The sequence below is a fragment of the Pungitius pungitius genome, chromosome 16 (assembly GCF_949316345.1).
Source record: "Pungitius pungitius chromosome 16, fPunPun2.1, whole genome shotgun sequence".
Taxonomy (NCBI): Eukaryota; Metazoa; Chordata; class Actinopteri; order Perciformes; family Gasterosteidae; genus Pungitius; species Pungitius pungitius.
Genome location: NC_084915.1, coordinates 955,378 through 981,529, shown reverse-complemented (window position 1 = coordinate 981,529; position 26,152 = coordinate 955,378). Strand labels below are relative to the sequence as shown.

Sequence of the window (26,152 nt, the reverse complement as noted above, 5' to 3'; positions counted from 1 at the left end):
TTATAAAGTCTGAGTGTCAGGTTGTCATTTGTCAAATTGTCACTTAAAAGTGACTGCAATGGCCACTCAGTTAGCTAAAGTCAAATAACACAGCATAAGCTATTTAGCACTGTTATTGTAGCTAGCAGAGTTGAGAGTTCACTTATTCAATTGCAACTTGGGATATTCTAATGTAACCATTTAAAACTCATAACGGTCGTCGACGGCCCTTCTTCTCTAGAAAAAAACTTAAATGATGCCATTTGATTATTTTAATTATTACTCACCAACGAGTTACACGTTAGAAGAGGTCGCTAACGTATGTTATATGGGGGTTAAAAACCCGCTTTGCATTTTGAAAGCTGTATATTCAACTAACTAGATATTTTATAATGTTTCATCTGAATTTCCAATATCATCAATATGCAATATTACGGCAAGTGAATACTCTAAATTGTATATACATATTATCAGGACGTTTTGTGTGAGTAATTTGTTTGTATAGGTTTTTTATGGGATGTGTCTCAACAATTAGAGGTAAATGTTGTTTGGTGTCATATTAAAGAGGGGGAAATGAAAATTGTGTCATCATTTACTCACCCCCAAGTTGTTTCAAACCTGTATGAATTTCTTTATTCTGATAAACAAACATATATTTTGAAGAATGTCGGTAATCAGACAGTTGATGCACCCCATTGACTTCCATGGTATTTTTTTTTCTACTATGGAAGTCAATGGGGTGCATCAACTGTCTGATTACCGACATTACTGTCCATGGCACTTACAGTAGTTCTCAACCTTGTATGGGTTTTTGGGAACGGAACGGTAGATATGCATATCTACAGGGAAAGCTAGGATAGTGTACTGGTTGGTGGTTGTGTCCGACCGATTGTGGGGGGCCGGTCTGAGCAGAAATGCCAGGGCCCTTTTTTTGTCCCAGTCCAGCCCTGGAGAGGAGCCTGGGGCTCCAGGTGGGAATAAGAGTTCAGCCGAGACCCCAGGATTGCAGTGAAGTCAAACGGAAATTTTATTTATTATAACCTGAGGGGAAGAGGGGAGGGGGGCATAAGCAAACTCAAAACGCCGGGTTCACCGGGATCGCCGGAGGCATCGGTCAGCTCAGCTGGACTCGTCCTGGAGTGAGAAGGGCAGAGAGATTAGTGTCGTCTCACCCTCCCTTTTACAGGCTCTTGATTGAGGTTCTGATTCAGAACACCTGGGAGGTGCACTTAGGGCCACCTGCTATAGTACCGCCCATCCACTACCACGCCTCTTGGTGGCCGTTGCCTGGCTACCCCAAGCCATGTGGGGCGCTGCTCGCCAGCTGGGCCACCACAACACACACACACACACACACAGGGTACAATTGCAGAAACATCTTTGTGCTGTCACGCACTCCAACAGTTGTCTTTCATTGTGGGCTTCAGTGTTCTGCTCTAGAAGTCGAACCGCCGGCCTTGGAGGTAACCGAGGACTTCTTCTACCTGCTGAGAAACACACGCTCCGGATCAGAAGCTGTGGGGTCATACAACTTCCGTCAAGGGTTACTTTTACCTCTTGTTCCGTGTTTTTGTGTCTAAGTGACTAATGGCAACCACCATATGTGAAATTGTTTCAGCGTTGAGGGAGAACGCAGCAGACTGCAGCAGCTAAACTCCTCACCGCCAACATGAGGCCAAAGCGCTGGTTTGACCTCTTAAAGTGTCAATGTTACAGAAAGGAATTACCTTTAAGCCGTTTATCTAACCCGCTTCTATTGTCATGTGACATTGTGGGCAGATTTGGGCTCTGGATGAACGGCCCACTGCCTCGACCTGGGCCGAGCTCACAGAGATGTCCAACAACATTAGTACAACAGCTACTAAAAAATAGAATAATTGAAATAGGACTAGAATAGCAGAAATAAAAGTATGTCAACTTTTAATTACAGCGGGGGGTAATTACTTTATTCAGTACACCAGTAATCCAATACAACTTTGCCACAAATGTTACAAAGAGAATAGCGTTCAGTTGTGAATGAACATTTGATTATATTACATGTATTATGTGTTTATGCTAATATATGCTGTAGTTTACATCATCCAGTGTCTAAAACAGTCAGGTGGTTTATAAAGACATAATTCAAATATGCTCCTTCATTTTTTCTTAAAGTAAAAAGGACAGAATATTTAACATAACTTCTTGTTAAAATCTAAAAGCTACTATCTTAAATAATTTTCAAATTAATTTAGTAAGATACTAAAGAGGTTTAATAAACTTTGTAGTTCAGCAGAAGCTTGTTAGTTAAAGGACACCAGCAAAGTATTTCTGTGGAAATCTTTATTTTGCAGACATTAGCAAGAACAAAAGCTGGTTAGCTGTTCAGATGAGGGTTAAAGGATTTATTGCTCACAGAAAGTCATACAAGTTATATTGTGTTGATACTCGTTTGAATCGGTGGTCCCCAATCAGCAGGTCATACTAACATGAATGTGAGGCGCCTATCGCGGACCACATGTCACTAGCAGCCTTAAACCCAGGCTCAGCCACAGTTTGTCTTGCCCCAACTGGCTCCAATGGATGTCAGGTTAGCACACAAAGCTATCCAATACCCAGGAACACAGTAATGCATTAGTCAATACAACACAGACGCATGTATGCAGTCAGATTAAATATCAGGCTGGTGCTTCAGGCTGATGGTCCTAACGCTGCTTGATGACCACCAGGTTCTTCAGCATGTCGAAGGAGTTGCCGTCGGGTTCCACGGAGACCACGCCCTGCTCCTTGTTGTGCACCTGGAGGAAGCCGTTGTGGTCCAGGCCCACCACCTCGGCCTCCAGCCCGTCCTCGCTCCAGAGACGGACACGAGTCCCGCTAAGGGTTAGAACACAAGAGAGCCGGCGTCACGCCTCCGCTTCGGAGAAACCACAAAACCCAGCGGCCCGACATGCGCCGTCTGTTCGACCTTGTTGGACCCGGTGAAGATGAACGCGTCAATATTTGTAACACAAGCCCCACTCTGATGCCGTGTTTGGCCTGCTACCCTCCACACGTTTTTCATATGTTCCACTGCCTTGACTCATCCATTTCCTGTCCTTTGAAGAACTATACACAGCTGATTTGCCAGTTTTGGTTTGTCTTTATTTAGCAGTAGTCAGAGCTCTGCACCCTTCTAAGTGCACCTTTCTAGTCCGATCTGTTTGTATTTGGGCACATCCAACTCTTTATTTAAACAAGTGTATTTGGAAATGCCAAACATTATATTTGAAATAAAATGTTTCCTTCAGTCCCCGTCCCGGCCTCAGGTTTGTTTGCACATGGTCGGGCACAGACTTTGAATGGGAGTTGAGGATATTGACATCCACCCAACGTGCATTTACCAGCTAAACCAACGTTTCTGTTTTCAAAAGTATCGTAAAACCCGCTTTGACCTGTGAAGCCATCTCTTGTAGTAGGTGGGCAGGACGGCATCCGGGCCCCCCCGCTGGAAGCTGGCGATGAGGGCCTCCAGGCAGCAGAGCGTGCGGGCGATGAGCTGGTCGCAGCGGAGCGGCTGCAGGCTGCAGTTATTGCGCGTGTTGTGCTGCTGGATCAGGTCATTGATGCACACCGTGGGGTTGCTGTTTGTCACGTTGAACCCACAGCCTGTGCGGCACATCATGTTCCACGCGTTACTGTGACTGTATGATCACGACTGGTGACGAATGATGAGGAGGAGGAGGAGGTTGTTACCTATGAGCAGGTGAAAGGTCGATCCTATAACAGTGGAAGTCACCAGTACTCCCCCGAGCTTCATCAGGTTACCGTAGTAGATGTCATTGGGCCACTTCACCCTCAAGTCTATGTCCTGACAGGTCGAAACAACATAAGACATTGTCATGGAGCACCCAATACTCACTTCATGCTACATTGTGGTGACAGGTGAATGATGTTTGGATGAAATATTGGAGAAGATGTCTCGCTCAGGGAGCCGGTGAAGGGAGGACGCGGGTACCTGGTATCCAGGAAGAGTGCGGACTGCCTCCACCGCCGCCAGAGCGGCCAGATGCTGTAAGAAGGGGATCCTCTGCCCGAGCCTTGAGCTCAGCTCCACCTGGAGCGTCAGAGTGAACATAGCGCAGCCCAGAGGGCTGAGCCATGCATTCCCGCCCCGACCTGCAGCAAACACAGGAGAGACATGATCAACACAACCAAAAACCCCAAAGGCACCGCAAACGATTTCATTTGATGGAGGCATGGCTTGTTGTCGCATGTGGGAGGTGTGCAGTGTGCTGGATACCCACCTCTGCCCTGGCTTTGTCGAGCAGAGACAGCGATCAGACCCACGTCCTTTGGCAAGTGAAGAGTCAGACTGAATGGGGGGGACAAGAATGTTAAAACCTTCAAAGCACATTACTCTGAGACCCGCCTCGCCAGGGACCGAAGTTTATTTCTATTGCACAATTTAAGTCAGGGCAGAATGTTGTTTTCCAGAATAATGACAATAACATAATCATGATTATCAAATCATAAGTACTATATTTTGTGGTCAGTGTTTGACTTCAATAGCGGGGATGTTGAGCTGTCATTCCAGAGATCTGGAGTTGTACTCATTACAATCCTGTGGATCGCCTCGGGAAGTCGTTTATTGATTGATGTTGCTTTCAGGGTTTTAACGTTTCTAATGACATGATGATTGGTTGTCTTTGTGAAACATGGTGCTGCACAGCCAAATGCTGTCTGGCCGATCTGCTACAAACTGAAACAGGAGTGTCTTCCTGTAGTGAGAATCTATGGGCAATAAGGCCGACATAATAACAACATCAACTTTTTTCAAAGCGCTCAAAAGACCGATCAACCATCAAACCGAGTGTTGCTTCTTTGGGGAATTTTATCTAGAACTAAATAGAACACACAGCATGCAGAAAGAGCTTAGCACTTTCATTTTTGCTGTATTGACAACTCGTGGAATTCCATTGAAAAAAGTTCATGTTAATGCAAGTCATAGCTCGAAGTGCAGTTCGTCCAGCGAGGTTGTAGTTATTAGCACAGTGTGTCTGCATTTCATCAATGCTCATCTGAGAGCCGTGGGCTGCCTTCCTACCAGAAAACCCAAAGGGAAAATGTTTGCACATTCTCTCATCTCCAAAATGCAATTAAAGCTGATCCAGCGCCCTGCAAAAAAAATGCCCTCGATTGGCTGGCGAACAAAGATTGTGAGGCTGCCAAAGCAAGAGAGCAGGGCCTTTCTGCCTTTGTGATGCAAAGTTGGTCATCGGTAAATCAGCTTAAGTGTGTGGGCACCCCCGACTCTGGCCAGATAGAGCCTTTTAACAGACTTCTCTAGGAGGTGTTCATCAAAGAGATGGATGGATGGATGGAAGGCTCAATTTAGCTCCTGGGCCAAAGGAATGTTGATAACTTTATGCAGCAGACTGAATTAGTGAGGAGTTTATCATTATGATTATGAAGAGTTTGTCTGTTTCAGTGCTGCGAGGATCACGCTCTTTTTGTATGTCAACCAGGAAGTGAGTACCACGACTAAAAGCCAATGAAATGTTTCCACTGGATCATTGAATTACTGCAGAGAATGATTGTTTATGACACTACTACGGTTTTATTCGACAGTCATCATGAAGAACACCACTTTGAAGTGCGAGTGTAATCAGCAGTAAAAAGCTAATTTTACAAATGAAAGGAGCTACATCAAGGTCACATGACTTCCCCTCACCACCATCAAGCCAGAGGACGTTGAGTTTTCTCATTGAGACAACTGATGGCGACCGTCTCTTTACGTACACGCTTCAGAATGAATCTACTGTGGTATTTAAGAACATATTTCATTTCTGTGATAAAAAAGTTAAACGCCATCACACTTGTGTTAAGTACATACCTTTTTAAAAAAGATCATAAACTTCGAGACCTTGCTGATTTAGTCTGATTGACAGGTCTCTGCGGCTCCCAGAGCAATTTACAGAGCCCCTACGTCACTCCTCCGCATAGCAAATATGGTAAATTCATTATTAATATCAGTTCATTGGTTGCTTAAAGAAAAAACATGCCAAAGGCTGCAATCAAAGACCATCCATTTAGACGAATCAAGAGGCTCAAGTCAGACCCAGAGGACTGTCATGCTCCCTACAGCTCAACAAACGCTGGAAGACCACCACAAGATGTGATGAAGATACACTGCTGAAGTCCATTAGGAAAAGCTCTTCTCACAGCCAGTGTGATCACAATCCCATTCCATCTACATAGCGCCACAACGCGTCCTATAAGTCTACCTGTGCACTTGTTAATTCGTAACAACACTATTTGCAATTGCATTAATATATGCAAATATGTCAGCCAGACAGGCATAGCTCAGGGGCCAATGAAAACATGCGGGGCATCTGAAAAAGCTCACAGCTTCAGGAATTTGTTCACTTGGCTGAAGCTGAACACAGTGGACGTCTGTGTGGCGCTTCTGCAGCCAAGTAACTGCCAACATGTGTTCACTAATGAAAGACGTCAAAGGATCATTTCAAAAACAGGACCTTTGGTTCATGCTGTCAGGAACCCATCGTCTTCAGAATCCTCACAACGGAATAATCACAATAGCCATTACATATGCAGAAAACGGGAAAGAAATGGCTGTAATCTATTTGTTCCACCTTAAGTGATTCAATTATGATGGAGAACAAATCTTTATACTAGCACATGAAATAATTCCCTGTGAGCGGGTGAACACACACACACCAGAGGGAGGAGAGGTGGGGGATCTTAATGTGTGCCGTGTTAGCTGGAGCATGACCCTGCAGAGAGTGAGGCTGGTTAGGAGGTGCCTCGTCCCCGCTGAGGCTGGACCTGGGGGGGATGCTGCTGTTTGGCAGGACCACCGGCGAATGGGCCAGGTCCGTGACTGACAGGTCTCTGCCGACAATCAGCACCACTTGGAGAACTGGACCAAGGTTCCAGCTGGCTCTAGGGAGTCCTCGAAGCTTCATAAAAATGAGCTTCTTATAGAAGACCTGTGAGACCACTGCTGACCGAGGGGACACGGGGGGTCTTAGGATGAGTCTTACTTCTCTTCAGCTTTAGTTTGAATGAAGCATCAAAGGGAAAAGGGAAAGAAAACATTACCCAAAATATCCTGCGTCCTGCTTCAAATTTGACCTATTGCACATATCAGTATGACCATTTTAATCTTAATAGCTTGAAATCAGGATCTTGTTGATTGAGATTCTATTTCCACGTGTATTAGCTATAGTAAATCACTGGTTTTAAATGCGAGTCCTATGTGTATTATTTAGGGGTTTGTGCTCAGACTAATGTACCCAGAATCCACAGCGGCGGTTCAGAGGACCAAATCCCCAAGCCTGTACTTTAGAAAGTGCCTCATTCAAAGATGAAAATCCCCGCTCTCGGTTCATCCTAACATGCAAAGAAGCACAAATTAATCTCGGAACTCAATTATGAGATCAGTGGCGAATCCTGTGCCTTAACACCTAATGCTCTTACTCACTCAATGGGTAGTTGTCAATAGAGGAGGAGGAGCAGGGCTGTGTCTTCATGTGTTCCTGCGTACTCCAGCTCCTGGCAGGAACGCAGGGGGGTAATCACATTCCTCTAGGAAGCTAATCTCATTTAGAAAGCACCTCCACTGAGGCCACCACGAGCTCGGAGAAAAGCCTAAAATGTATTACAACCATCCTCATCCACGTCCCTAAAGCAAAGCAAAAGTGGCGATGAGAGAAATACTGTGGATGTGGGCCGGAGGAATAGAGCCATCCTGACAAAGCAGTCATCAATGCTTCATGTTGATTGGAGGTTATTGTTCTTCATTAATGCAAACACCGCCACAGTCAAGCACTAAATGTGGATTAATACACCGCTGAAATATAGCCCACAAAAAAAAATCTACAGTAGCAACCCATGAGTGCCACAGATATGTGAAGGACCGAAGCACTGGCCTCATCCTACAGGCTCTGACTGCCGCCACAGTTGAGTATATCAATTAGAACAAGAGCTGTCTAAAACATAGGGTGAAGTTTGTAACTTTTCAAACAACCTGCTAGCTCTCTTGAAGGGGTCGCATTAGGGTTAGATAACATTTAACGTTAGTGCTGCCAAATGTGTTTGTTATTTACGGGCCAAGAGTGCTGCTACCTGAACAGTTCTCTGTGCAAATAAGAAGTGGAGTTAGATTGTGTAGTCAGGAATCAAAATCATGATATCATCTAATTGAGATTCCCAAAAATGTCCATTTCTTCTCAAAGTTTAAGTAGTAAATTTGCAATATATCCAATGCATATAGATGGGTGATAACTTGAAAGAAAATACGTAAGTAAGTCAAGGCTCTAACAAACGTGTTGTTTTTTGTGAAGAAATGTTAAAATGTCCTGTTTTGTTCAACTAACAGTCCCTTTCACCTCATAATGACAGAAAAGAAGAAAAAAACAATTTGAGATGTGAAACCAAAGGACTTTTGCTAAAGCAATGACAATCATAATGATGATTCTAAGCTCTAGTTGAAGCTCACTGTGTTCAATCGGGTGGAAAAAGAAAAGAAACAGGCAGGTTATTTGAGAGAGCGAGAGAAGGTGATCAAAAGCCACCCGGAGAGAGAGATCTGTGGTGTTTAGATCCATTTCAGCTCCTCAGATCACCCTGTGACCGTTGTCCTCAACCCATCCTGACAAGACCAAGAACAAAGACATACAAAGTAGCGTGTTTGACAGAGAGAGAGTGGGAGGCACTGTCTCCAAATCCCCGCTCAGGACTCTTTGTTTTAAGGGGGCGGCTAAGCCACAGGGGTCACGCTGCGAGACGCAATGGGTCAGGGGGATAAACGGCCACCAGCCGAGTCATCTGTGAGCGAAGAGAGGAGGAGGAGGAGGAAGAGGAGGACCTGGGTTTGCAAGCCACGTCAGCGTGATCCAGACACACAGACAAACAAACAGAAGACAGTTGCTCAACGCTCCAGAAATAAATGTCTTCCAACAGTTAAGATGCCCATCCATTACAAAATGACAAAACATGTCATTTAGCGGCATTGCATTATGACCCTTTCGTTACATTTTGCCTGGGGAGCAATTAGGGGTCAGGAGTCTTGCTCAGGGACACTTCAACAAGGCACATGGGGCAGTCGGGATTCGAACCGCCAACCTTGCGGCACCCAGCGCATCACACTACTCCATTACAAACGCCCCATTATATATAATCAAACTCATCAAATGGGTGCATTGGATGTGGTGGGTTAGGATATCATTTTTCAGAAAGCCATTTATCACGTTAACCAATTCCACAAAAAAAGGAGAAAAAAACCCCTCTCACTTCCCAGATTAAAATATCTCAGATTAAAAGATTATTTCTGCCGTCGATGCTCATTTTGAAACAGGATTTGCCGTGCATAAGCGCGTTTGCATTGATCATCCAGCGGCATCGAAAGGGGGAGGATCAATAAGGGAGGACAAACTAATCTGTAAATGTGATTAATTGAGCTAATCCTGTTTACCGAGGGACAGCAGAAATTATCATTTCCAAATAGCACCATTGGAAGTGATCAATGAGAGAGGGCTGCTCCATTAGCGCAGGGCAGCTGTGGCGCCGATGGGTGACCTTGGTCATCCTGGATGCTACTCGGCCTCGCTCAGAGTTCCCGGCGCAATACGCATCATCGTCCATTAGACCGCCGCACGACTTGAAAATGAGGGCTACTTTTGGGCTTTGTCCCAGCAGCCAGCGGGGCAGTGGTCTCCGATGAAATGATTTATTGTGTGGATGATTGTTGCCAACTCGTCCACTGGCTGCTGGGTATGTATGCACAGGCAAAACAAGCAAAACACTTCAAATTAAATATCATCTGGTTTTTGATCAATAACATCAGGAGACATTTATGGATGTCCGACATTGTCATCATGACAACTAGAGCGCTCCTTTAAACACTAAGTGGGCCCATGTCAGTACTACACAAATCAACATAGGAATATATCTACAATATTGCATCTCTATTAACAAAACATTTCCACTTGGTTTAGATTCAAGGCCAAACCATATTTCTTTTTTTCTGATTATCTTAATTGTTAGCAACAAAAAAAAGAAGAAATCTAATTTTCATTTTCCTTTATGATTTACTGTTCTCACCTGGTGGAGATTCACGATCACGACACATTTCTGCCCCATCCGTCGTTATCCTTTGTGTTTTATTATCATTCTAGATGTTGGGATTGCACTTGGCAAATGCTTTGTTAAATATGACTGATAAAATCATCCACGTTGTGCTGAACGGGAGGAAAGGCAGCGGGTGAAGGGACAGTTTGCTGTCAGCCAAAGTGATGTGAAGTGAATTGGCATAGAACTATAGTAATATGGATATGGTAAACCAATCAGATGGGCGTGCTCACTACTCACACTATATGCGGTCTTTGGATGTAACCTTGCCAAAGGGCTGGAGTACTCCAAAGGACAACATACCTTCCACAAAGGTCACGTGCTGCACACATGTTCCCCAGAAGAAGCAGGGCCGTTTAGGCATCTGCTTACAATCTCATATAATTGCAGGTGGAGCATGCAAGGTCAATTGGGCCAATTTGATTTTTATGGTGGAACCTTTTGCTGCAGTTATGAGGAATCCATTTTCTCTGCTCCAAACACCACCCCCCTGAGTGTTCTCAGGGGGGTGGTGTTCACAGGAAACAGGACTCTTAATTCCATACAGTGTCAGTTTGGATATTGGATTGCTTGGGTCTTTTTGTCCGACAACTGGAACAGCTTTAAGTAGAAGAATCAGAGTGCTTGTTTTTCCAGAGCGTGAATGGGGCTACGAGGCGCTCACCCCAATCTACTCACGGGACGCTCCGTTGTGACTCGGAAGGTAGTTTTCTTAACAGAGTGTACAGAGCAGAAGTAGCATGGGAAAAAAAGAATCCTGCACCTATTGTGCCGGTGAAATTAAAGGGGTGGTGGGGGAGGAAAGAATACAAAGGTAAAAGTGGACCCTTGGGTTTTCATGTCTGAGCCTGAAGCTCTGGCAAGAAAAAAAGTCAACAAGTAGGAAGTGTTTTGCTGCAGGCGTGGGGATCAAGTTCAGCCGAGCAGGAAGAGAATCATTATGCTCTCTGGGGCAGCCAAGTGGTGTCAGGAAAACGCCTGTAGTCTCTTCTCAGATAAACACTCACACGCCGTTAACCGTCCTTAACCAAACACCAACAGATTGTTGTAGAAACTCACACTCAACAGGGCTCAAGCGATTAGTTTATAAATCCATTATGAACCACCAGCCACTGTGATCAACGATTAATCGTTGGGGTGAAAGTGCTTTTCTCTGGTTCCAGCTCTTCTAAAGGAGGATTCATCATCATTGGATGTGGAAAACATTATACATTTTATTTTAAAGAAATTGCTGTCAATTTATTCAAACAAATCAATCAATTAAGAGTGAAAAGGAAATAGGCAGGTGGATGCACCTTGGGGGACCTACGTCTGTTCTTATGAACACCAGTATGTATAGGTCTGTGTATTGTATATTATTTGTATTGTGTACTCTATATTCATTGTGTAGAGAAATGTTTCTATTTGTTTAATTTGAATAAAAGAAGCCAAAAGGTTTCGATTTTTAAATGTTTTCTGGTTGTGTGTACTTTACATAAATAAAAGTGTGTCAGATTTGTGATAGAAATCAGAAATCACATATTGAATAAATATGAAATCAGAGCAAGCAGTTTTTGGAGTAGAAATGGTCATCCACTAATGGTAAGATCGGCAGTTCAATACCTAGCTCTTTTAGTACGTAGTGCATTGACCATGTAAAGAAATAAATGATACGTTTACTTTGTACTACAGGACAGCCCAAAACTAATTTTAAGGAACAGTTTGACAAGTCAAACTTTAAACATTTTAATAGCCTGCAAACAGAGAACTGACCAGGATCGTATTGCTGCTCAGTGCCAAGAAATAGTCCGACCCACTCCCCATGGCACCACAACGTGACGTTCTTTTGGTTGTTGTTGTTGTTGTTGTTTGCCTGAAAACATCTCGGTGTGTCCAATGGCGGCTGAGAGCATTGAGATTGCAGTAGGGTGTGACCTTGTGAGAGCCCTGTACTGTGTCTTGGTACCGGCTATTATTAGCCGCCGCCCGCCAAACAAAGCGCTAACACCCTAGATAAACACAGGCCTGCCAGCTATTGAGGCCCGGCCTCCAACCTCTGCAATCAGCCCGGACCTGCAGGCCCTTCGCCTTCAAGCCGACTCCCTCTGTGGCCATTAGGCCCTCTCAATCCTTTATGTGTGCTGCAGATATAAGGAGAGCCGCAGTCATTGTCCTCTCAAAGGACTTTAATAACCAACTCCTCTGGAATTCCTCCTTTGTTTGCTTATTTGATTAACAATATATCCCTATTTTCTCTAATGAGATACCATTCTTTTAAGGTCCTCGGGATTTGTTTTGGGGGGAAAAAAGTTGATATACTAGCATGCGCACGTCAACAACAACAACAAAAACAGCTCTTAACTAACTAACTCAGAGCATATGAATACGTATGCTTTTAATACAAGAATGCTGATATTCTTTAGAGAAAAGTGAACCTTTGTAACCACTGACTCAACAATTTACAGGATTTAATAGTCCACAAATGAGCTGTTTGTTACATATCTATTTTTTAATTATTCAGACTTACATAATATAACTTTATTGTATTTTATTCTAGCATTTCTGATTTATAAGGCTGAAGGGATGATTGGTTCCATCCACAAAAAGTCAATCTGAACTGATGAAATAAACATTTATCATACATTTTATAAATGTATTATTACTTATATATGTATTACATTATATTGTTCAGCAAGATAGAGAGATTAATCTAGTTAGTCACAGCTTCCTTGGACATAATATTTGATATTTTATTATAATTTATACGCATAAATTGTGGTTAAAAGCCTATAGATGGAGGCTATATTTCACTTTATTTTCCTTTATATTAACAAAGAATATCTTAATGACTTAACATTTACTCAAAAGTGAGAGAAACACCTGTGACTAAAAAATTACTTTAATTTAAATTATTTCCCTTTGGATTTAAAGTGTGCACTGATATCTAATTTGTGCTGTATTTTTGCTTTGAATCTAACCTATGTTTTAAACTAAATCAAATGCATCCATTATTTTTAAAGAAATGTATTTCTGACAAAAATATTGCAGAGGCTTATAGTGTCTCAAACTGAAAGTGAGGGAATAGTGACATTAATAGGTCGTCTCTTCCCAGCTGTTACCCAAACACCACAAACGAAGCACCTGAGCAGCTCATCGAAGCTTCTCTGTGACACCACTGGGCTTTTCTAACTCAAGGTGCTGCTGAGCCCTGACGGAGCTCTGCGTGGTCCAGCCACCTTCCTGCAGCCACGCAGTGTGATGCCTGCTGATACAGAGCCAAGATAAAAGCTAGATAGATAAAAACTCTGCACCCAAGATCTGTGTGGACAATGAGGACACTGTTAAAAATGAGGCATTCTCTGTTATGTCTGTTTTATATATGACGCTTGGAGTTCCTAAATTTGACTAAAAGTATGTTTTTCTCTGAATGACCTAATTTGAATTAAAATCAGTTGGAAAGAAAATTCACTTAAGAAAATTAGGAAGATAAATAAAATAACAGCCAAAATTGGATGCAGGGGTCTGTATTTTCTGTTCTCACAGCCCGAATGGATTGAAGTGACTCAGACTTGAAAAGAGGACATTCCAACCTGTCAAACCGTGAGGATTGTCCAACAGAGAGAAGCAAAAACCGCCCGTTAGCTCCCGCTAGCGTCCCTCTGCAAAACGCTTACAGCTGTCAGTTCTACCAGGGCGATCCACTCTGAACGGATTCAGTATCACACTGAATTTTAGTTTAATAAACACCAAAGCTTGGAGAAATAAAACAGACATTCTTTCATAATAACATTAATCAAGGGTGCAGCGCGAGTGTGAAGGGGGGGTGGGGGGGGGGGTTGGAGAGGCATCTGGAAACGCAGACGTTAGTGGGGAAATCAGGTCTGGGGCTGAATGGCCCGCTCGCTCACCCTGCATTAGTTTCTGTGTAACCTTAATGACAACACTGTCTGTTCCAATCAGCTCACTGCTGCTCCGCCGTCCATTTTTCAAACTTTATGACAGTTTTAATTGCTCCCATCTGCCACCTCACCGACCCACTCAACAGCCACTTTTGCTCACGTGTGGATGTGGACAAAAGAAGTCTATTAGGTACAACTAGCCTTCGCCGCAGTGAGGTCACTTGGGCATTAAATTAGTTCCAGCCCGTCTAGCGTCACACACACACACACACACACACACACACACACACACACACACACACACACACACACACACACACACACACACACACACACACACACACACACACACACACACACACACACACACACACACACACACACACACACACGCACACACACACTTGTTTTTTCTCATTGTCGCCTCATTCAAGCATCCTTTTAATCATGGCGGTGTTCTTCTCGCTCTCTGGTTACATTCCTGCAGCCACACAGTTCTCCTGAAAGCTGCCACTACTGTGTTTATGGAGCTGATCCAAAGACCCGCCTCCACCCAGCATCCACCTGCGGGCTGAGTCTATATTCTCAAACCATAGAAGCAAACCCCGCACCGATCCGAAAGAACCCCCGTAACTACTCTATGTGCGAGTGTCGCATGAGAAAACGAATGAATGATGGTCCTTTGACGGGGTCTGAACAATCGAGTGTAACAATTGCAAGACAGAACTTGCCTAGTTTATTTGACTAGCTGCAGTGAACTGTTGCTTCAGAGTGATGAGAGGCGCCGCGTGAGGCCACAGCTGGTTATCCCGTGCACACTGCATGTCCCATACATTGAGCAGGCCCAGAGGAGCGTGTGTTACCCTTGCAGTAGGTCCATGGTGGACGTAGTGACCTCGGCATACAGCACGGTGTGCCCCAGTAGGCTGGTCTTCAGGTGCTCCCTGTAGGTCTCCATGCTGAACTGAGGCCAGCTCTGGGAGCCTAAAGAGTCAGTGACCAGGGCCACGGAGCCCTCGGGGAGCGAAGGGCCGTCCTGGAGCCGCGAAGTGGACACCAACGAGAGCGAGGCCTTGGGCAACGTGAGGAGGCCATTTTGATCGGCATGTGTCCGCAGCCAATCCACAAAGGTGGTCCGGGCCTCCTGAGAAGAGCAGAGAAGGACAATGACACCGTGAGATATCTCTTTTACATGAAATACATATTCTTCAGCATATTGAATAAACTATCTGAAAGGCTCTTAGACAAGGTTGGAAATGCTTGTGCAAAACAATATACAGTGTTTATTTCATATTTTTATGTGACTACAAAGTTCAGATAGTATTAAAATGACTCAGTTGCTGTTTTTTATTGTCCAGTGAGTGTCCGTCAGTGGAATCCTTGCGTGTTTTGAATGTTTTTTGGCCAACATGAAGCTGTATGACACCGAGAAATAAGCTATATCAAGCTATGCATGAACACACACAGAATACATGTAGAAACATTGGAAATAAAAACCAAGCCAAAAGTTCTGTCTCTCAAGAACATCAGAGCACCTTTGAAAAGGTATATAGAGGTTCATTTTTATTTAGAGACAAATTATCCTTCTCTTGATGGTTAATGTAGTTGTTGATGATGATGTTGTTTCAAGGATACATTTACACACTGCTGATCAATTCATTTTATTTTGTATAGCCCAAAATTGCAAAATACAAATTTTCCTCAGAGGGCTCTAGGGTCCGTACACATGCGACATCCCGTCCTAGAACCTCGCATCTGCACAGGAAGAAACTCCCCAAAGAAATGAGAAACCTTCTGAAGCCAGTGCGAGTGTATACATATTTAAATGGGGTGGGATTTCATATCAGGCACAGTCCCCCAGTTTTATAAACATTTCATATCTAGGGTCAGCTGGCCAAAATATGTTGAATTGATTGATTACCCGTTTGAAATAAATGTGCTGATTGAGTTAATCAGCGTGTATGGCTAATCAATGACACAGTGTAATTAGGCAGCAGTCCCAGTCTGCCCTGTCCCAGTCACTTCCAATAAATCAGCCTTCTCTCCTGTGTACTTACGCACACTAAATATGACTATTTTTTATGTTTACTCTAGTCTAGAGAAGGAGCCAAATATCGTTCCTTCAGCCGTCTTACTCGATTGGACTTTAGAAAAGTTGATTTGATTTAATTTGACCTGACATCAACATGAAGTCCTCCTCACAAGACATAACATGATGTGATTTGTATGATGCTGACAGATGGATTTAAAACCTCACTGTGGAATAACAAAATGTACCAGGCCAATGGCTGAGCATGACATTGGTCCTAGTGCGACACGTCCGTAGGTCTTAAACATGACACAAACTGTTGAAACTGGACTTAAGGTTCATCCCAATATCCCTCCTCGACTCCTCGATCACTTGACCCGGAAATCAACAGAGAGCGGTTGTGTTGAAGGATGTCCCGTTTTCACGAAGGACTTAAACGAGTAGAGAAGGGAAGCAAGGACAGAGAAACAGCCTTAAGCCGGATGGCTTCTCATGGATAAACAAACCAGAGAAGGAAAACCATCACGTCAACAATTTATTACAGACAACTTCTAGGTGTGTAAACAATTATTTTAGGAAAACAAAAATACTATTCAAACACACATTTAGTTAAACAAAAGGTCCCGTGAAGCCGCAGTTTCTAGAAACATGACATGGAAAATGTCATCTTGCTTTTACACACAACTTGGTAACTAGGAATAAAGAAAATAGCATCATTGACACACAATGGGCCTCTGTGCCCCTGAATGAATCCTATTATATGAAAATGAAAATCTATACCTTTCCTGATTCTATTTAACTCATGAGCCCACCTCGGTTCCAAGGCGAAGCAAAATGGTGCTTTTCCACCTCATGTCGCAGAGGAGGAACACCCACTGAGCAGAAGTCAGTGATCCCTGCCACACTGAATGAATTAGTGTGTGCTGGAAAGCCTTTTCATCACCTGCAGAGAGTCTTGCTACTACACCGACTACGGCAAGTGTCTGTGTTTATATATATATATATATAAAAATATACTGTGCCGAAAAGTTTACATGGATTTCAAAATTATTTACAAGTTAGTTGTAATAATTAATGTAAAAAATAAATGTAATATGTAATAAATCTTTAAAATCGACCAATTGCCTTCACAAGTCACATTTGCAAGTTACATAATTACTAAATAGGGTCCACGTGTCTGCAATTTAATCTCAGTATGAATACACCTGTTCAGGGAAGGCCTCAGAGTTTGTTAGAGAGCATTACTGAACAAAGAGCATCATGAAGACCAAGGAGCTCACCAAACAGCTCGGCATGAAGTTGTACTTAAGTAAGAAACAGGGTTAGGCTATGAAATAATATCCAAGGCTTTGAACATTTCACGGAGCTCCATAAAAGCCATCATCAAGAAATGGAAAGAATATGACACAAGCTCAAACTTACAAAGAGAAGGCTAAAACCCACCCAAACTGACATGGCGGACAAGTAGAAACTTGATCAGAGACGCAACCAAGAGCCCGCTGGTAACTGGAGGAGCCTGATCGGTCCACAGCTGAGGTGGGAGAATAACAATTATCTGTGTACTTTGTGTATCTGGCCTTTATGGAAGAGTCGCAAGAAGAAAGCCGAAGGAAGGAGGATGCAAAGGATGCAAAAGACTGAGAGACCGAAGGTCATCGTCCAGCAGGACAATGACCCTAAAGGAACAGCCGCAGTCCTGATCAAAGCATGTTGAGGTTTTCAAATGTCCCGGTCAAAGCCCACACCTCAGTCCAAATGACAATCTATGGCAAGATTTGAAATTCGTGCTGTTCACAAACTGTCTGCATCCAATCTGATGGAACTTTAGCTTTTTTGTTAAGAGGAATGGACAAACATTTCCATCTCTGTGATTGCAGCGGAAGGGGGTTCTGTCAAGTATTGACCCAGGGGGTGAATACTTATGCATCCAACAGATGTTACCGCTTTTTCATTATTGTTTATGTTACAATAAAAAAGGTATTGGCACCTTCAAAGTGCTATGCATGTTGTGTTGATCAAATGGGGAAAAAACCTGTAGTAACAGCACAAAAGGGGAAAAGGTGGTTGAATACTTTTGCAAGGCCCTGTATATCTGGTGAAATGATACTGATTCAAGGCAAGAGCTTCCAGCCCTTCTGACAGTGGCCAGCTAAGCCTGCAAACAAGCACTGATGGGACCCTCCAGCAGTCATATCAATACTCTGAAGGGACAAAAACAACTTTCGGACTGAATAGAAACGACTGGAAGCGATCCAGGCAGAGAGCACCGGAGCAGAGAGGCCGCTCTACAGATATGTTTAGGTTCACAGCTCTCCAAAACAATCTGGAAACCATTCGGCAGCCCCCGATTTCCATAAGCCTGCTTCGTGTTGGGACTGTGGGGGGAGTGCAAGGGCCAGCACGGTTAAAGGTCACTGAGCAATCCAAATATACAGTAATGACTACAACAGCAAAACAACTACTCCCAATAATAATGGAACAATACTTTTTAGAGGGAGAGACCAAGTGGGACACCTGGCTTCATCGATATCCCACGAGTGGAAGTAAAGGTTTTGAATCACTGAGGTTCTCTGTTTCTCAGACTCCCAGGAGCTCCGACCCCCCCTGGTGGTTCTTCTTGAGAACATGCATTATCAAAACAGTGCATTTCAACACCCACACTATTCTAATATGTAATATGCCGAGTGTTATTTAATGCTATTGAGGCAATTTTACTTATTGTAAGCATGCATGCTTTCTCCCACTATTCCAGCCCACAATCCTTTGCATAACGTAGGTATGCCCATGAGGGTCAAAGTTCAAGGAGTAATGTTATGACAAAGTAGCATTCTTACAGTTTTCAGGTTAGAATGAATTGGCCCTTCACTTTTAAGAAGGATGTCTGGGAAGAGTTTGTAGTCTTTTTCAGGTGAGGAAGGGGAGACCGTTTCTCACACTTTAATGGTTGTCTGTGCGGCGGGGAGGGGAAGCACGGTTTCTTTGAGTGGATATTTTAAAAGGATAGTTTGGACGTTTTTTATGTCCTGGTATGGACAGATTTAAGAAATCTATATCACTGTATGATATATTCAAATCTTTTGCAGTCAGACATGGCTTTCTGATGGGGAAATGAGAATGTTATATAAATATATGCTCTGTTTAAAGCCACCAAACTCAATTGAAAGAAATCAATCAAGAGAGTTGCTTGTGTACTGCTGCCTCAATCAGATGTTTGTCCTTATTGTGTAACTTTGTTGAATGCAAAACTAACCAAGCTAAAAAAATAGCACAGATAATGACTATCACTGACTGAATAATTATCTCATAAAACCCCACTTCATGACTCAAAATTGAATTGATTAGATTATTTTATCATTCCAAATATTTTCTTTGAGCTTTTAATAATGAAAACATATCTTCACGATCAAGCAGACTTGTAGAGGGGAATGTTTTTCCTAAAATCTAACCGTATGGTACCCGCACTGAGATGTGATGGCTGACCAAAGACTGATTACTGCCCGGCTGTTTGTACTGGCCCTCTGTACACACACCTGCTGTGGGCCAGCTGCATATATGATCATACATTTGCATACATTAAAGAGGCCAAATTGTTTCCACATGCAGTGGATGTCGGCTATCTGTGCTGCCGCTCATAAGATTAAGCAACAGAATCTGGTGCTCGCTTAGTGTGTGTGTGTGTGTGTGTGTGTGTGTGTGTGTGTGTGTGTGTGTGTGTGTGTGCACGCGCTCATGCTGGACGAATGGAAGAATGAATGGATGGTGCATAATAATTAATATGGATGAATACACAACAATGTATGTGTGTTTTTACATTTCTTGAAAACACTGATAGACCAACGACACAGAAAACTCACATTTCCTACATTTGTCTTGGTGCCCAACGTCGCAGAGAATAACAGGCAGCGGGGGTCTCACCTGAGAGGTGGCCAGTAGGTGGACTGGACTTGGGTCTGGAGTCTGGTTCAGCTTGCAGCTTACGCCCAGAGAGGAGAGGATCTCCGTCAAGACCTCGTAACGCAGCACGTTGCTCACTTTCAGTTCATTGAAACCTTTGGCCGTCAAATTCTTTGGGTCGGGAGCAATTTCCAGGTGGGCCTGCAGACAGGGGAACACGGAGAAGGTTTGAGAAACTTTGAGACTTACGGTTGAGACATGTCCTCACAATATAGTGTTATTCCTCATATTAAAGATATAATTAAAAATATAATGCTGACCAGTCTTTCTTAAAGAAAAGCTGATGTCACAAATGGAAGGAACCAGAACCGCTGGTTGGAGGAAATGAGGCAGCGTCCTCTAGGAGGTTCTGCTAATAATGCTTATGTTTGTCTCTGTCCATGAAGTCCTGTGCATCCCCACAACAAACTACAACCACCAATTACCTCTCTGAAAGTGTCAATGAAACCTGAACATTTAAATAAGAATGGGACAAATAATTATAAGACTGTGAAGAGAGAAGACATTTTAAACCAGGTTTGGCCCTTTAAACGTGGCATGATTGATGTCACGTGTCCTTACCTGACAGAGGACAGCCTCCCCACCGTCCTCTCCGTGGGTCACCCTGACTACAACCATGTCCCTCTGATGCATAGCGTCCCCTTTCAGCTCCCCCCAGAGCTCCACTTCCCCTCCTCCCTGCGTGTCCCTGACGTAGACCTTCCCGCTCGACAGCACGCCCAGCTCCAGCTCTGTGCTGTCCTCTCTGGTGAAGCTCAGCCTGCCGACCCGACCACGCTGCTCCTCCCTGGCCTCCAGGCAGAGGCCCGCCGGGCACAGGGTGGAGGCGAGCCCCAGCACCTTGCCACCCTGGCTCAGGTAGGTGAGAAAACGGGTCTGCAGCTGTGGGGACAGGGGCTCCTCTTCTGCCAGGACGAGGAGCTTGGCGTTGTCCAGCCAAGGTTCGCTGAGAGCCTGCTTTGACTGGAGGGGATATATTATGTTGTCTTCCATGTTTATGCACTCTGACAGAATCTGCCGGACTGACTGAAAACGCTGCTGGCAGTCGCCCGTGTAAAGAAGAACATTGGGTGGCTTGCTAGTAAAGTCCAGTCCATCGCCCTGCCCAGACAACCCATTGGCCCCGTGCTCAGCATCGTCCACAGTCTCGTCTCCGCTGTCCAGTCCTGCCGAGTCATCATTGGGAAGGTCCGGGATGTTCTCAGCCGAGGCGTACTTCACCGAGAGGATGGTGCTGTTCTCCAATTCCAAGCACTCGTGGCAGCTGGACAGATGGAGGTGTCTGTGGCCCTCCATGTGGTGATGGTGCACCAAGGAGCGGTCCTCCGAGTCACAATCGCGTCCCGGGCCTTTGATGCCACAGAGCGGCTCTGACCCCCGCCGCTCCTCCAGCCTCCTCCTGACCTGCGGGGTGAGGAGGAGGCTGCCTTTACAGCACGTCGGGTGACGGTGCAAAGGCTCAGTGGCGCAGAGACAAGGTGGTGTCTCAGCGTTGGGGCCCTGATTCTCCAGCAGCTCCCTGAGGGTGGAATCTTGGAGGAGGACAGCTGCGGGAAAGTCGTAGCAATGTAGGAAAACATTAGTGCAATCTGGTGTGTCTATATATCTACACACACACACACTGTGTGTATAGATATATATATATGTTTACCAGCTAAATGTGTTGGGTTGTAGTTTGGTGCTGAGCAGCTGGTGGGAGTAAATAGTGAAGTGTATTTTTTTATAATTACAATGCAGGAAATTATCCTTTTCCTTATAAATTCCATTCATAAAATGATTTGGCAAATGCAATAGTTTAATGTTTCACATAAAAGTGCTCTATTGCAAATATTACAAAAAATATTTATGTATGTGCTGCTCTTAAATGTTATTTAATTATTTAAAATTCTAAAACGGTGTGTACGTTACAATGTTATGTGATTTAACATTATACAACATCATACAACACGAGTATTGAGAGAGCTATATTGCCACATCAGGGAGGTGTTCTGAAGCATAGATATGAAAATGACGTTTAACTGGAGGCCACTTACGGATTATCTTTGAAGGCGCGAGTCCATTGTCCAGCTGAAGGCGGTCTTCGATAAAAGCCACGCCCAGAAGACTGAAGTTGTCCACGCTGGCCTGAGCCACGGCCCTGAAGGGCTGGCCGGGACTACGGGCCAGAGGGAGGCAGTGGTCAGACCACTTCAGCACCTGCATACAGCACAGAACACTGGTTAGCTGACACGCAGGGTGGACCCACAAGAGTTCATCATGTCTTCTGCACACACGGTCAAAGAATTATGGCATTGAAATGAACTACAGATGTGAAATAGATTTAAAAGTTTCCTCCTTTCTTGTAGCTCCAAATTCAGAGAAGTCGTACCTCAGTGGCTAACCATTAATTATCTCCCAGTAGCGGTTTGGAGGATTAGAAAATAAAAAATAGAGAATACAGAAAGGAGAAAAAAGTTTAAACATGTGATGCTAGAATGAATGCACAGTGCAAGTATAAAATAAATTGGAAAATATAATCAGGAAGCCTGCTGTGAGATGAATAAAATGCACTAAGATTTATAGAGCTGGTAGCTACCAGTTACAGCCTGCAAAAGGAAATAGGTATACAAAGGAAAAACATGGCAGGGCAGAAACACACTCAGTCAATGCCTAGAGTGCACATGGATGATGTTTGCAGGACGATGTAGGAAAAAAAGGAGAACCAAAAAGGGGAAGGGAGAGAGACCGCATCAAAAGAAGAGAACGAGATCCCTGTAGATCAGGGAGATGCTCACAATTAAGCATGGGGTTAGTGATTATTGAAAAAGAAAATAAAAATCCAACATGCTAAAAAAGAAAATACCTCTTGACTTTATGAAACCGAGAAAAAAAACACCACTTGATCATGCTGATTTGAAAAGCAGGCAGGGGATGCATGGAGATAATATGGAGGATAAGACTTGGATACTTTTTTTCTCTCCAGTTAGACAGAGCAACACCAGTCCAGTCAGAGGTCCTCCTCTTATAAATTCCTCGCTGGCACACAGCTCTTCCCTTTGCACATGTTCAACGTATACATGCCAACACCACCATGTGGGCAGTTAACGGAGCACTGGTAGACTCTTGCATGCATCACCCAACTGTCGCCAAATATGTAGGTCCTGTTTATGCGTGAAAATTCTACCGTTTTGCAGAGTCTGATGACATAATCGACAATAGGTGGCAGTGCACTATGATTTTTAAATGACTAGATTTACAAAGCTTTTGCAGTATGTATTAATTAATTCTGAAATATTGTAAACAAAAGCTTTGGAATTGTTTGGCCACCGGGGGGGGCTGTAAAGCATTTTAAAAAGCTAGTCTCAACCTCATTTTCTAAAGTAAACTCCCAGGATGTAAATGTACGAATGATATACAATGTATCATAGCCTAAACAGGTAATACACATGGTATTACTGTGTGGTAGTATGACAAGAGCCAAGGTACATATACCTTTTCTTCTAAACATTGTTTTTAAAAGAAAAAGGTATTCATACAAGCTTGTATTTAGAAAACAGTGATGATGAAAACATGAACAAATTGAAAGAATATACACAAACTAAAGGCTCATGTGATTGGGGTGTAATAAAGTTCGGTGGTGGGCCAGAATGAATCAGATGCACTCGGTGTTCCTGAGGGTACAATGCGTGGTGCCTACTTTCTTATTGGACGTGTGAGAAGAATGGTAGCCGACTCTGTGCCCCGCAGCTTCTATGATGAATGAAATGCTCTCTATTCGCGGACCGCAAACCAAGGAGGACCCCAACAGCACGGTCCACTTGCTGAGGTCGTCGCACGCCTGGAGACAGCACAGAGAAGAATAACTCCACACACCAAAGGGCTGTTACACGGGGATTAGTATGTAGTGACGGGGAAGGCGAAACGATTTGACCAAACAAGGCAAAGAATGACAATAGCCGTGTTGACAGTGACACCGTGACATCCAGGCTCATATCGACTAGGACCTCAAAGCAGTGAAGTCTCAAATAGGTAATAAAAAGTCCAAGATTATTGTTTTCAATAACCCCTTCATTAGTACATTACTTCTTCGCAGCTGTTGAAGCTTTGACTTCAGTAAGGTTTCAGAATGCATGACTCGTGTATTATAGAATTATAGAAGATTATAGAACTACTACAAGCACGGGTCCTGGGGTAAGTGGGACTTTGTAGGCTAGCTTCTCTCCCCACCGTCTGCTTGTGGGTAGCTCTGGAGCTTAAGGGGAACAGTGACAGGCCCAGACACTATCCGGTCCACAGAGACCGTGCTGTGACATCATGCCAATGTAAAGCCAGCGAGAGAATCCAACCTGAGGCTCCGTGACATAGACGGCCCTGTCCCCCAGCTGGAGGAAGACGTTGTCCTCGGCCGGAAGCACACCGGGCTGCCGGAGCGCCGCTGTGTGGCGCCCGGTCCGTGAAGCGGTGGCCGAGCTGGAGCAGACCCCGAAGCTGAAGCTGAAGCTGCCGCTGCTCAGTCGGGACAAGCTGTTTCGTATCAAAACCGAGTAGCACTTGTGAAAGCGCACCCACATATAGACGTAGCACAACGTTATTAACATCTTAACCGACCAGACCGAAAGGGAGACATCGTGACTGTTCTTCTCTCCGTGTATGGAGCGGTCACAACATACCGCTGCCTGTGAAGTCCAGCTAGCTGCTGCGACTCTTCGTCTTTCTACTGACGCTGGGTAGAGAAACGAGCCTAACGGCGCATTACCGCCACCTGTGTTGTGCTTTGCGTCAGTGCTCTTTAGTTAAGGTTATTTTCAAGCAGTATGGCGTCACACCCGCATTACAGTTATATTAAAAAACAAGAAGGGAAGGAATTTCATCCCTATTTTCAACAAAAATAGCCCTATACAATACAAACTATAGAAAACTAATGTTTACACCGTGTCCTAAGTATCAAAAAAACATGAATATGTTGTTTTTTTATAATCCTGTTTTTGTTCCATGGTAGGAAATAAAATACCTGCTGGGTTTGAGTTTGCTCCTTTAACTCTCCAATGGCCACTGGCCTCATGTATGGGATGAATGCGTACATCAGATAACTCTTTGATTGGCTGAGAAGTATGAGTGACACGTGACACACCGATGGCCGTTAAACCCGAGCTGAGCCGGTGCTAAAAACTACGTATCGGTTACCTGTACGTAAGTCTGACTATTACTCAATATTAATTATCAGGTATCTATCTAACGTGCGATAACTAGCGTTACACACGTTGAATTCTCTCAGGAGTTATTTATTTTACCGGTGTGGTCTTTTGAGAAGGTTTCATAAAAAACATTTGTTGACGTTAGCTAATGTTAGCTAGCAACTTTTTAGCAGTTTTACTAACTTGCTTAAATTACTTAGATATAACGAGAAATATCTTAAGGAAAGCTACTAATGCAAATTTCATGATCAGAAAATAAAAAGTAGAATATTTGTTTTACACTAATTGCAAAAGTTTAAATCCTGCATTCTAAAACTTGGAAAGGAATTTTGTATCTAGGATTTTTACATAAGGTCACAAAACAGAGACAGTCACAAGGTAAATGTCAGTAATCCTTTTAAAATGAAAAAAATAAGGGTCTGTAATCTAAATGTACATGTTGTTTTTCTTTATTCTTGAGTGTTATATAATAATGTTATATTTTACTATAAAATTACTATGAATTAAGCTGTAATGCTTACAGCTTAATTCATAGTATGCTATGAAACATGCTATGTTTTTTAGTGTGTGTTCACAATGCATGAAAAGCGATGCATTAACTGTGCCTGTAAACCCTGTATTGTTCTAACAGTCAAACCATAATGTCCCAATTGTACAGAGATTATCTGCTAGCTAGCTAGCTAACATCGTAATCATAATTGTATGTTATTATACAGATCATTGGCGTTTGACCTGCAGCAAACATTATAGTTACAATAGCATACCATAAGGTAAAACAGGTATTTATCAGGTCTGACTTCCCTATAGCTGGGTCGAGGAGAGAAAGGATGGCCGCACTGCCTTTCCCCTGCCCTGTGCATGTGGGTGTTGTTACCACTGGAGGCAAACACGCTCAGCTGCACAAATACACTTTGGAGAGAAATATAACCAAGTTGGAGAAACTTCTGAACAAGGGTATGTCGCTCAGTCGCATTAATATTACCACCATTGTATTTATAATTTAATCAGTATTATGTTGGCATCATGCA

The 26,152-nt window shown here is 43.6% G+C and overlaps 1 protein-coding gene across 2 annotated transcripts; it reads right to left on the bottom strand.

Annotated features, from left to right (window-relative positions):
• Positions 1-1,884: 1,884 nt before the first annotated feature.
• Positions 1,885-24,664, bottom strand: hlcs (holocarboxylase synthetase (biotin-(proprionyl-CoA-carboxylase (ATP-hydrolysing)) ligase)). Of its 2 annotated transcripts, XM_037467499.2 has the most exons (11): positions 24,276-24,664; positions 23,627-23,767; positions 21,984-22,146; positions 20,512-21,497; positions 19,912-20,091; positions 14,831-15,111; positions 4,242-4,309; positions 3,953-4,113; positions 3,691-3,805; positions 3,390-3,603; positions 1,886-2,832 (listed from the first exon to the last, which is right to left on the bottom strand). In XM_037467499.2, the coding sequence occupies exons 1-11, from the start codon at positions 24,525-24,527 to the stop codon at positions 2,661-2,663; spliced, it is 2,733 nt and encodes a 910-aa protein (XP_037323396.2). In that variant the 5' UTR covers positions 24,528-24,664; the 3' UTR covers positions 1,886-2,660. The 2 variants fall into 2 exon arrangements, with proteins under 2 accessions (XP_037323395.2, XP_037323396.2); XM_037467498.2 differs by lacking the exon at positions 23,627-23,767 and having other exon boundaries at positions 1,885-2,832; positions 24,276-24,635.
• Positions 24,665-26,152: the final 1,488 nt, after the last annotated feature.